Source organism: Callionymus lyra, chromosome 4, assembly GCF_982586985.1.
Source record: "Callionymus lyra chromosome 4, fCalLyr1.hap1.1, whole genome shotgun sequence".
NCBI lineage: Eukaryota > Metazoa > Chordata > Actinopteri > Syngnathiformes > Callionymidae > Callionymus > Callionymus lyra.
This window is the reverse complement of record NC_141821.1, coordinates 16,933,502-16,945,608: the sequence shown is the minus strand read 5'-3', so window position 1 is coordinate 16,945,608 and position 12,107 is coordinate 16,933,502. Positions and strand designations below refer to the sequence as shown.

General features: G+C 39.8%; 1 protein-coding gene across 2 annotated transcripts in view; it reads left to right on the top strand.

The window, feature by feature from the left end:
* Positions 1–12,107, top strand: part of stau2 (staufen double-stranded RNA binding protein 2) — a 71,037-nt gene that overhangs the window by 58,470 nt on the left and 460 nt on the right. For both annotated transcript variants that reach the window (XM_087788979.1, XM_087788978.1), the window contains exon 14: positions 9,357–9,422. In XM_087788979.1, coding sequence (XP_087645105.1) covers positions 9,357–9,422 — 66 coding nt within the window. The remainder of the gene's footprint in view (positions 1–9,356; positions 9,423–12,107) is intronic.

Below are 12,107 nucleotides of genomic sequence, written 5' to 3'. Positions count from 1 at the left end.
TCATTTTGAGTGACAAGGAAGATAATATTATAATGGATATATCATATAATAAGGAGGGGTGTTTGCTAAATAATGTTGGCAATGAAGCTATAAAGTAGAAGAAGTTTAACACAATCAACGAGGACATAAAGATTGTAGGTCTGACTATGGAGTACAAGAGGATGGAGGATGTTGACTGTTGCGAACCCTTGGCGAAAAATGCCGAAAAGATTTGTCTCTTATTTTCTTTTGTCTTCGGTGAAGGGACAAATTTGGTCTCGCCTCATCCATTCAAAAAGACAGTCAAAACCATTTGAGCCGGTCAAGATAAACCAGAGTCACGTAGGCACTCGGGTTATCAATGGAAAAGGCCTGTTTTTAATCATCACCTAATCCAATTTCTAAAGCTTGATTTAATCTGGATTAGGATCAGCGGCTCTCTTTTAAAGATGTTTATCATTATCAGCAAGAGTCTCGGAGAAACCTGGCCACTGGTCCCTGGAAGTAAAAGCTTTGTGTTACACAAGAGTTGTGCTTTGTTTCCCAGGCACACGGTGAACAAGTCATCAGTTGTACGAGGCTTTACACTTCATCACAAAGTCAGCTTCATTTGAACAAAAGTCAAATCATCGTTAGGTTCCGCAATCAGAGTTGGCAAAAAAAAGCAAGGCTAGTGAAACTGTTTAATCATTATCTTGGAAACAAATGCAACAGTTGGAAAAAAAAATCACCAAAGGAGAAGTTAGCCACCCCGCGGGACTGATCGGTATCACTTGGCTAATAAGAGGGCGAGTGTCTGAAGGCAGGCTTTTCTTCCCACAGTGGTTTGTTCCTCCCGGGGGCTATTTAAGTACAATTCAATAAGATTCTCCGAGTGGGCATTAAAAGGTTTATCATCTCAGAAGAACATTAAGCAATTACGCTGCTCTGAACTCTGGAAAAACCTGATGAAACATGACTGTGTCGGGACAGTGTCCGACCATGAGTCATCTTTCATATACTGTAAGTTTGCTACACTTACTACCGTTGGTGGTCCTGACTCTAGAACAAAAGTTTGGTGCATGAGTCTTAAATGAGTTGTATATATTTCGTCACCAAGATGACATTGAACTGTGGTCATAGCATTGACTCACCGTTTCTATTCCATCATATCTGCGTATATCTGTAGAGATAATGAGTTGTAAATACTCTTTGGTAAACTTTCTATCCGTGGGTTGTTGCTTCTCCTTAGACCGCGTCATACTGGGATGTCAAGGTTTGGGCTATTAATAAAATAATGAGTCATGTTGAGACAAATCTAACCTTATCTTTAATATTTTGCTTTGATTTCTTTGGGTAAGGTTTTCTTATTAAAAAAAAAGCATAAGCATAATCCACATATATTCAAAGAGATATAAAAGTCAGTGTTGTGGTTAAAAAAATTGTTTGGTTTCATGTCGACACTAATGAAACAAGTTATTCCTCTGGTCCACAAATGCCCCTCGCAGTCACATTGAAAGTTACTCCCAGATATACGCTCTCCGTTTTTGTAGTTGTCACTATGCCCTGGCGAAGAGAGGGAATGAAATAGAAGTCTGTTGAATAAAACTACTTATTCTGCCAATGTTTGTGTGTTCAATAGCTTGGACTGTGGTTGAAATGTTCATGTTTTGTCTTAGTAGACACTTTGTCCTGCATGCTGGAGTGACTACATTTGAATCATTTGGATGATTGATGCAGTTGAGGCAGTCTAAACAAACGTGTACTATTGTCACCAAGTCATTTCTCTCCACTCTGCCCACTCTTTATGAATTGTTTACGATCTTGATCTGGCAACAGATCAGTGGAAGGTTCAGAAAAGACTCTGTGTATTCTATTTTACCTTTATAAATTCCTTCTCACCAACTCGGTTGAGTGCGTTATCGACGATGACTTATTTGTTTTTTATCTAAGCAGCTGTCTGCAGCTGTATCTGTGTTTCCTCTGAGATGCTCTGCTGACACCGTAGGACTTTGGTATGCCGGGATGCTTCTGCCCCTCGGCCTTTGCCCATGTGTTTTGAATTACGCCCTAGGAGGTGCCATGCTCGGCCGTGCGGTGATAGGAGGGGATAAAGCAGGCCTCTCCGGCCCAAATGACGCATAACATGGCGCTGCGCCCCGGGCCCTTATTTATGGCTTCCCATGTCAGAGAAGGCCCGCTCCCCTGGGGAGCGTCATGGACGTTCCACTCTTAACTATACGTCAGTGCTCGTCTCCAGCCAATTATGCACACAGACCGGGGTTTCTGATGGCCATCTCATGGCAGCATCTGCACGCCTGTATCAACTACGTGAGCTCTCCCAGCTGTTCGCAAGCTACAGTTAATCCACTGTTGCACAAGAAGTGCGGCGGCAGATATGAAAGGCTACTTCAGAGGAATTAACGTCATGTCAGGCTACAGCTATGCCATTGCCAGGCACACACTGCCTCTTTTATCAATGCCTCTGATGTTGAAGAGGATGTGAAATCTGGAGACGGAGTGAGGAATAGATTTGGAGAGAGGCTCTGAATACATTTTCTCTTGCCGTTCCTGAAGAATCCATGTACATATTGCACCACATTAACAGATTGATGCATACACTGCCAGCACTTATGCCTGCACAGGTGTTCTTCTGGAGCTGCGCGGGAATGTGCCTGTTATCCCGATCCAGGGGTTTGATGTGGATAGAGGAAAAGAATTTCCAGGATATGAAAGCCGGTAGATGAGAGGAAGCTAGAGAGTATATGATACAAGGGGGAAAAAATCCACAAAAGATAACATTTTAAAAGCATCTAAAGAGCGTCGGAGTGATGTGATATGCTGGCATGGGGGTGCCAAGAGGGTTAACACAGAAGGAAAGATGACGGGGATTTTCTCTTCTCTGGTATCTCATGTTTCTTTGTGATTCTGGGAGTGGGCGCAAAAGAGGGAGCACAGTCAAGGTTTTATGTGGCCTTTTGAAAACAGAACAAGCCCTCTGCAGAACAATATATCCAGCCCTGACAACAAGACACTCATTTTCCAACTTCCCAGCTCCTGCCTGCTGCCTATAAAACACCCTGTTTGAAATCCACTCGGGTCATTGTTTAGTCTAGTGGCCCTCCCTTAGATCATCTTCATTAGAACTGATCCTGCTTATGTTCCATGTTATCCTATTTTTCAGCGGGATGATTGGTCACTTTATAGTTGAGCCAAAATATGTTTTGGTAACAGGCCATCCACACACTTAACGTTGAAATAGAATTATGGAAAGTTAAACAGTGTTTCGACTGTAGCTACAGTTAAGATGATACAGAATTTATCTTCTCTTGTTAAGAAATAAATGTAATTTAATGGCTTGGACGTGGAAACAAAATAACTGCAAACATCACGAGCCACACCCGTTCCCTATTACGACTTTAAATTCTTTGACTGTTGAAAACGACACTAAAACTGACTCACATTTTAAACAGATCCTCCTTTGAAGTTATAATAAAACCATTTCAAAGATGCTTTCATTGATCAATGCCATTGCACATTTGTCAACTGGAGAGTCATACGTTTAGAAGTTTCTAAAAATAATAATTAGAATTATTAGTCATTAGTTCCCAGAAAATTATTTTTTAATATGAATGTCAATCACGATTTAGGGAAGTTGAACCAATTTCAGAATAAATGAATCATTTTGTGAATGTTTTTGTGACTGAAATCAGCTAAATAACAATGGAGCAAGCAACAGGTGGTTAATTTTTGGCAGTGTTTTTAAGTTAAACCTAGATTTTGGAAGGTTTTATCAATAAATTCTAATCCACTTGTCTGGCTGTGAACTGATGAATTATGCTCCATCCAGAACCAGAACCAGAACAAGGTGGAAAAACACGACATGCATTTGAAACGCTTTAATAAATCATCCTCTGTAGGTGATTGGAGACTCAATTTATGGCCAATACTCTTTTGACAGATGTTTTTGTCTCAGTGCTTTCAAAGGAATTGTAATTTCTAACGTAACTTCATCCATATTTGTGGGTCTATATTCATATTGATTAATACTGAGTAGAAACAAGAAGTTGATTTAGTCTGGAAAAAATAAGAATTTACTGACTTAAATCTTGTATCAAAGTGTGGTAAAGTCCATATACAAGATCATCAAGACTCTGTTGTAAGTCAAATATTTTCTTTAATATCTGCCCGGGATCATGAGTTTAAATATGATCCTTATTTTAAGGTAGTGTTTAATTAAACATTAGGTTTATGTCTGCACAGATCAAAGTGTTCTCCTCCTAATGTTGGATAGATCGGATTAACCCAGGCTCACCTCATACGTCTACTTATCCTGGAAGAAAACATGTTGCGGGGAGTAAATCTTGTGCTGGTGGTCTTTTCTCATGACAGGCCTGTTGTCTTTGATGGTTGACAAAGGTCAAGATGGTCAAAGAGGCCGAATGAAGCCTTGAAATCTCAGCATTTCTTAACTTTCTTTACCTATTATTTATTTTTTCTCAGCGATCTGTTTCTTGTCAAGACTTAAGCCAAACTCGCTTTGTTCTCCCAGTTTATCTCGCTCCGTCATGATGTCTCCTGTTCCCAGCAAAATGTCTGACCAGACTTCCGCAGTCCAGCAGCTTGAGCTGTCACTGCGGTTTGATTTGTCATGGTGGTTGTGATCCACCGATCCATCAGATCCTTCAGGTTTCTGCCACCGACTCCTGAGAAACTGCTTCTTTGTCTGGCGGTGGCGTTGATGGAAGCAAAACCTCTGTTGGTGGAACCATTAGGGTCCCAGCAGGCCAAGAAAAATGAGTCAGCCTTGTCAGTCCACATCAGGAGCTCGGCCATGTACACAGAATGCACCGCTAAATGAGCGCTGTCAAGCCTTTGAACTAAACCTAAGCAGAAATAAATGGGTGTCACTGCAGCTGGTGATAAGATCTGAGCCGTTTCATCTGGTGAACACGTTGAGGTTTTTGTGCTAATTAAGAGTATTCAGGTCAAAATAAATGTACCTGCTGCAACAGTTTATTAGATAAGATAGATTCCAATTTATTATTGCATGTTTTTATGAATTAAGTCTGATATAAAACATTCTCTAAACATTACTAATAATCTTTTAGCAGCAATATTTCGACTTAACAATTCTGTCCAAATAGTTAAATGAATTTAGATTTCAAAGTGATTGATCTTAGACCTCTATTGTATCATCAGTACGTGTCCGTTTGTAAAATACTCTGTTTATTGAAATATTTACATTAGAAAATGATCTTAAGCCCCGCCCACTGAAAACACTTTCTCAAGCTAAAATCTTGTTACCATAAACCACACCCACTCTGCTGTGATTTGTCAAAAAACGACGAGGTTTGTGACCACGTGTCATCAATCCAGGAAGTCTCCACCTCCATTGGACTCATTGTATAAAAAAACAAAGTGGGTGTGATTACAGCTGGATGGAGGAGGTGATTATTACATCATAATGGACTCTCGTAACCTCTTCTTTGCCGAGATTTCAGATGGGGGAGAACTTTATAAAGTAATAAGTTCAAAACATGGTCATGATGAGAGACTTAATGCATCTTGGAGAGGAAGATTCAACATTTGAAACATGTGAGTGAGTCAGGAGAGTTGGGTTTTCACATTAATTGCACTATAATAATGGAAAGGCTCACTTAGTACATGCCTTATCTAGAAAGAATGCGATTGGATGATAGATAACGTCATAGTATGTATGTGCTTCAATAGAGTTAAACCTTTGTATGTTTTCTGGAGGATAGGTGTTGGCAAAACCTTGGATATTTTGGCGCAAATCATGGATAGACTTTCAAATTTCAAGCCAATCTCAGAGGCTTGTCGATGCCATGTTCCTGTGCAGTCTTAACATTGACTGTTTGAATAAGTAACATGAACCAAAATCTTTTTTTTCTGCCTTCGATAATGTTGTTCTTTCCATTAAGAGCTTCTAAAGGAAGTGTCTTCCCATCATGTCATCCTCTGACTCATCTCTATTCCACTTAATAACGTGACATAGATGGAACGCCAGCACTTTGCATGTCACAGCTTCAGACTAAACACACTCTTCTGGTGTTGATGCATCAATGTAGAGGCGGCCTTTAACGATGGCCCACTTATCTGGTTAAAAAAATAATGTTTTCACTGCCTGCCATTCCCACAGATAGCCTCAGTATTCCCCCCTTTACTCTGTTGTCCGGCATGGGGCTCCCGAGTCTTACGCCTGCCTGTCGTATATCAGCAGCGGCCACTGTCGAAGTCTCTGATTTATGGTTGTTTATCAGCAGTCACATCCCTCCTTCAACAGATGGGAGTCTGTTATTTACTCAGGGAGGAGAATCATCCCAAAATAGATTGAATAAATACAACAAACAAGCAGCCGTTGTGAAGAAGTTGTTTACAATTTATTGCTCATAAGAGTATTTCGATCCCTGCACATTGTGGCGTGCGACGGCCATCTTGTAGCCCCTGATGAATCCGACCTGATTGGTCTTATCTCAATTGCCTCTTCAACCTGAGAACGTGTGGAAGGCCTCTTGTCAGTGTGAGCCCTGCGTGATGTACGAGTTTCCTTGAGTCTTTCGTGATTTATCTCTGTTTTCTCGTGGTGGAGTCCCGTGAAGAAAAACCTGTCGTCATTTCTTATGATCTTGTTGCTTGAGTTCAAGTTGTTGGGTTTTTTTTATTGGCAAATTAAGAAAGTTAAATAGTTTTTAAGTTCACCCTTGACACAGGTAGATGAAGTAATCATGTGTTGTACTCTTTGTATATTTGTATATTTTCATTTGTTTCGGTTCATTCGGTTTGGTCACAGCGTAGCATTTTTAAATATTTTCTTATTCATTTAGTTTTGTTTTGTAACAGTTTCTCTTGATGTAAAAGAAAATACAGTTAAATTATTTAAATACATAGATAATGTAGTGGTTGGATAATCTTCAGGGGTAGATGGTAGTATTCTAAATGACATGTAACAGTAAATTCCAATACAATTTTACAAAAACGACTTCTAATCTCGCAGGTTAATGGTTTGTTGCTAATCTAAGAATTTTCTTTATCTGGAAAAGCCTTTGGTTTGGTATCTTGATGAGTTTCCTTATAGAATATACATCACAAACAACGATTAATCCTTGAAGAATAAAAATAATCAGTTTAAAATAATCAGTTTTTGATTCCAATTTGATTTATATTTAGTCCCTAGATGTTTTTTTTAAATCTGCTGCATTCTAACTATATAATCAAAGTTATAATAATACTAACATTTTTGGTCATTTTTATTCCTTAACCATCTGACTTTTGTACAAATATGGAGTTGCTTGTTCTGCCCAAACTTACTCTTGAAAACTTCGCATGGAAATAGAATATTATCTAACGGGTCATAAATTGTCTGCGGGCCAGATTGAGTTCCTGCTCTAAAATCTCTCACGAGCCAGTCTTCACAGTCGTCTTAAAGATGTATCTGAAAGCACAATTTATCCATTTTCCTCTGTTTTTTTACACCTTATTTACAACTGTTTTATCCTATATTATCGTAGACTCAGTTGATAATGTTAAACAGGTTTGAATAATAATTGTTCAGATACACCTTAAAAAGACACTGGATCGTGTTTGCAAAACCTTTAATGCCGACCAAAGCAGTGGAACGGAACTTATTACACGCTGAATAGCCTAGATCACCAGACATTCACTGCCAACAGTGGGTCTTCAAAGCCAATATTCTCAAGTATTTTGGTTCACTTTTATCTGCTCACTAAAGACATCGGCTTCTCTGATGCATCTGTTGCAACATGACTCAATGTCACTGCTTTAATTGTAGCGCTAAACCGTCTTCTGAGCATAGAGGTGGAGACATAGCGATGAGCCTTGATATCATTTTATTTTTTGTTCTGCATTGTTAAACTAATGATGATGATACTATGTGTTGTAGAACATGTGTCAAAAGCCAAAACAATCTTTTTTTTTACGTCCAGTGAGTTCATAAATACATTCAAGCGCATCAAAAACTAGATGGTGTTGGAAATGCAACCTAGAGAGAATACTGTTTAAAGCTTAATTGTTTTAAGAAAAAAGATATAGAAGGGTCTAAAATTTCATTTTTAATATGCCTGCTTAAAGTGATATTTCAACCCAACTTCACTCATTTTCTACTCACCCTCATGGCGACTAAGGGTTTGGATTATTAATATGTTCCTTTTTAGAGTTATAGGCAAGAATGTATGTTCATAGCTCATGCAGTCTACTGTCTACACTCAAGTGGCCTCGCTATTTACCCGGAGTACTTCCTGTCTGTATATGAATTGTTTTATTAAACGTCTGCTACGAACGATCTTAAAATGTATAATTGTTAATTGTTTTATCGGAATAATTCTTCCCGTTGAGTCTTCAATAGGGACGTTACAGACGTGCAGTATGAAGGTATTTGGATGTTTTTGGACGAAAATGAAGCTTCAGCCGCTACATGAGAATAAAATGAAAAAACATTCTTGCCTATAACTCTTAAAAGGAACAGATTACTACCAAACCTTAGTCGACATGAGTCGAAAATGAGTTTGAATTTTGGTTAAACTGTCCCTTTAAGCAACAGTGGCTGATTTAGACTTAACTTCTTATTCATTGAAAATCCTCTTTTCTTGCTGATGACATGGACTGTTTTTTGTCCTTGTCTCTTGAAAAAACCCTTGTTGTCTTGACTCAAAACAAAAAAAAAAGATCTTGTTAGTTGGAGTTCAAGATGTGCTTCCAAAGCCTCCACACGGTTCTTCCCAATGACAGCGACGTGGAACTCTTCAGCGTGTGCTCATAAAAAACCTCCCAACTGTTCACATTCTTCATTTATTACATTACTGCTGCTGGCACAGACAGGCAAGATATGAGAAGTGAGGAAATTGCGTCATATTATTTTTGGCATAAGGAAACAATTATTTATGCTACACTGTAAAAAAAAAAAAAAATTGTCAAAGGAAAGTGTGTGAAAATGCGGATGATACAGAATTTCTGCGAGGGGCAGATTGCCGCGTGCCTGGTTGTGATTAGCAGCAATTGAAAATAAGTATTCCCCTGAATACTCGGAGTCTGAGAGATGTATATCTCCATACGCTTGGCATTGTAATTGAACGGACTCGTGCAGCTGGCGCTCCGGGTTCCACGACGTCGCTCACGTCGAAGTCAATGTAGAGGAGCTGGAACGCCGGCTTTAGACCAAACGGTCAGCGGAGAGAGCGGCCAAAGACAACAGGGAGACGAAAGGGAAAGTGTCCCGCTGGCATCGTGTTTCCCAGAGTAAGTGTTATTTGAAAAGCAGCTGAAGGGTGACACTCATTCTCCTCCCACTCAATCCATCTCTTCCTCCCCTGCCTGCCTCGCTCCCTCACTCCGCCATCTGTTCTTGTCTCTCTTCTCAGGCTGCTCTAAGTGCCTTGAAACAGCTGTCGGAGCAGGGACTGGACCCGGTGGACGGCCCCATCAAGGTATGAGCATCGCCCGGAGACTGGCGCTCCGTCGCGGGAGACTCGATCCACGCTCTGGTTCTGGAATCGACACTTCACGAAAGAACACACTTGTGCAAGATAGACCCCTCGTGGAGGCGATTTTAAAAAGTCAGAGAACATTGAATGTCGTTTATCGACCTCCGGTGTCATCTGACAAAAAAAAGTTTTCATAATCTCTCGGATCTTATTCTTTTTAAGATCCAATAAATATCCCTCTTTTTCTCTTGTTTATTCTTCTGCTTGTGATGTGGGATGTGGTCTTGTCGTCAACAGTGACTCAATCATTGTATTCTTTTTTCCTCCTTTAACAAATGGTGGCTGTGATTCTCAGTAAAAAAAAAAAGGAAGCGAAAACATGAGTTTCTCAAGAAGTGAATATCATCGTTTTTCATCCGATAATACAAAGCTACACTGGAGTCGAACAAGCTGTTTCACGACTCATTCTTAACGCATAATGTCATACGAAATAAAACGGATGGTCTATTACGCCACACATTTTTCTCTTAATGATGACATCATCTAAAAGCAGACACCCCTCTGTCCTACGAGGAAGGAAATATTAGGCTTAACGTCTCGTCACCGGAGAGGAAATCACTGCGCGGTGCAGTGTTTCCACAGTATTTTCATAGTAGGTGTGCCGTGGGAACAGAACCTTCTCGGGCTGCTCTGGCTCTGCCCCTGTTCTCTCTCAGCGAAAAGGAGCTGATGAAAGACAAGCGTCCTAAATTGAACGTCGTAATTACATCACCATTAGAGGTGGAAATATGGTTGCAATTACACTTTCACCTGAGCAATTATCGCTCCACGGTGACGCTCGGAAACGCACCCAGTGGTCAACGCTGTCTGGCGGACCCTCGGATAATATTAAGAGAGTTTCAACATGACCTCTTTTTTCATATCTCAGTCCCATTTAGATTTTGGTCAGGTCTTTTATTTCTCTCAGCATCCACCATAAGAAGGACCTAAAATATATAATAACTGTAGACTTTATTTTACGAACGTACCGTTTTTTTCTTGTGTGAACAATATGAACATCATGGTTCCATTTGGCAGCAGCTGTAGAAGTCTTTTGCTGACATTGTGTTCCAATGTAACAATGTCCCTACAAGATGGTGCAGTCCATAAATGTGGCTAATATGAACATAAAACATGTATTTTTTTTAAATAATTATGCCGTTAAATGGTTCCCAAAACCGTTCATTTGTCAGAAAAACCCGGATGAAAATGTGTAATCTAACTTAGAATTGATAATACTTGGATAAAAACTCTTCAGAGTTACGTTATGTAAGTTTTTAAATTGGCCGTCTGTGAAATTTAAATTGTATTTGTGTCCATGAGTGGCGAGTTTGAATGCAGAGTCAGTTCTACCGGTTCAATCAGAGACTTAAATCCTCTTCATTTCATCTAATCTTGTCTGGGTTTTATTTCTATTTTCTTGTTCAGTCTTCTTGACTTGAAAAATATTATTTAAAGATGTCCTTCCCAATGTATCATGATACAGTTTCTTTATTTTGAATGACCACTAGATGGCACTCTCTGCTTTATAATGTTTGGCGCTAAACTACTAATTCAATGAAACCTGGCATCATTTTTTTTTTAAACTTAGAGGACCATCTAGTGGCCTTTTAAAATAAAGTTCTTCACCACAATGCTGTATCATGAGGCCTCATCAACTCATCATCACTAGTAGTAAGTAAAGTAAGTAAGTAAGTAATAGTTATTTGTAAAGCACCTTTCTAGACCAGGGTCACAAAGCGCTTTAACAATCAAAAACAATATACAGTTAAAATACATGCTTTAAAAGGTCAAGACACATGAGACAGACACAGGAGTCCCAGAAAATCAAGGAAAAGCACAAAGAAAAATGTCTTAAGATGTTTCTTGAAGGAGTCAGTAGATCATCAAACACAGAGGGAGACGAAGATCCTTCCAAAGCTTAGGAGCAACAGTCTGGAAGGATTTCTCTCCTCTGGTCCAGAAGTGTGTTCAGGAACCATCAGTAGATTCTGATCCACAGACCTCAGAGCCCGAGCTGGGGTGTAAGATCACTGATGTAAGGAGGAGTCTGACCATGAATAGATCTGAAAGTAAGAACCAGAATTTTAAAATTGATCCTGAAAGAAACTGGCAGCCAGTGAAGAGTTTTAAGGATCGGAGAAATGTGAGTTCTTCTACTAGAGCGGGTCAGAATTCTCACTGCAAAGTTTTGTATTAACTGCAGGCGATTAATATCCATCCCTGCTCATATGAGGACTCAGGGTCTCGTGACGTTGAAGAAGGCCCTGGTGTTGGAGTTCTCACACACTGAGTCACGGCTGCATATTCATAACAATCTGAGCCGCCATCATGGATGACTCACGGCGAGGGGTGATGATGAGCTTGAAACCAGAGCTTGAAGAGACACAATTACAAGACGTATCATCTCTAATAGATAGGATAGGAGTAAAACGAAACCTCATTACGCTGAAATAACTTGTAGGTTTTCTGACACTACTTTTTATCAGAATCAAATTCAAACCCTCACAAGAATCAAATGTGTCAGCCTCCTCTTGTCCTCAGTAGACCGGTCTCCCCTCAGGATCTTGTCACAGTTGTCTGATCTGAATGTAAAGACCATAGAGGGCACCAGTGAGCCGACCCAAGCTCACTGGTGCCCTCTATGGG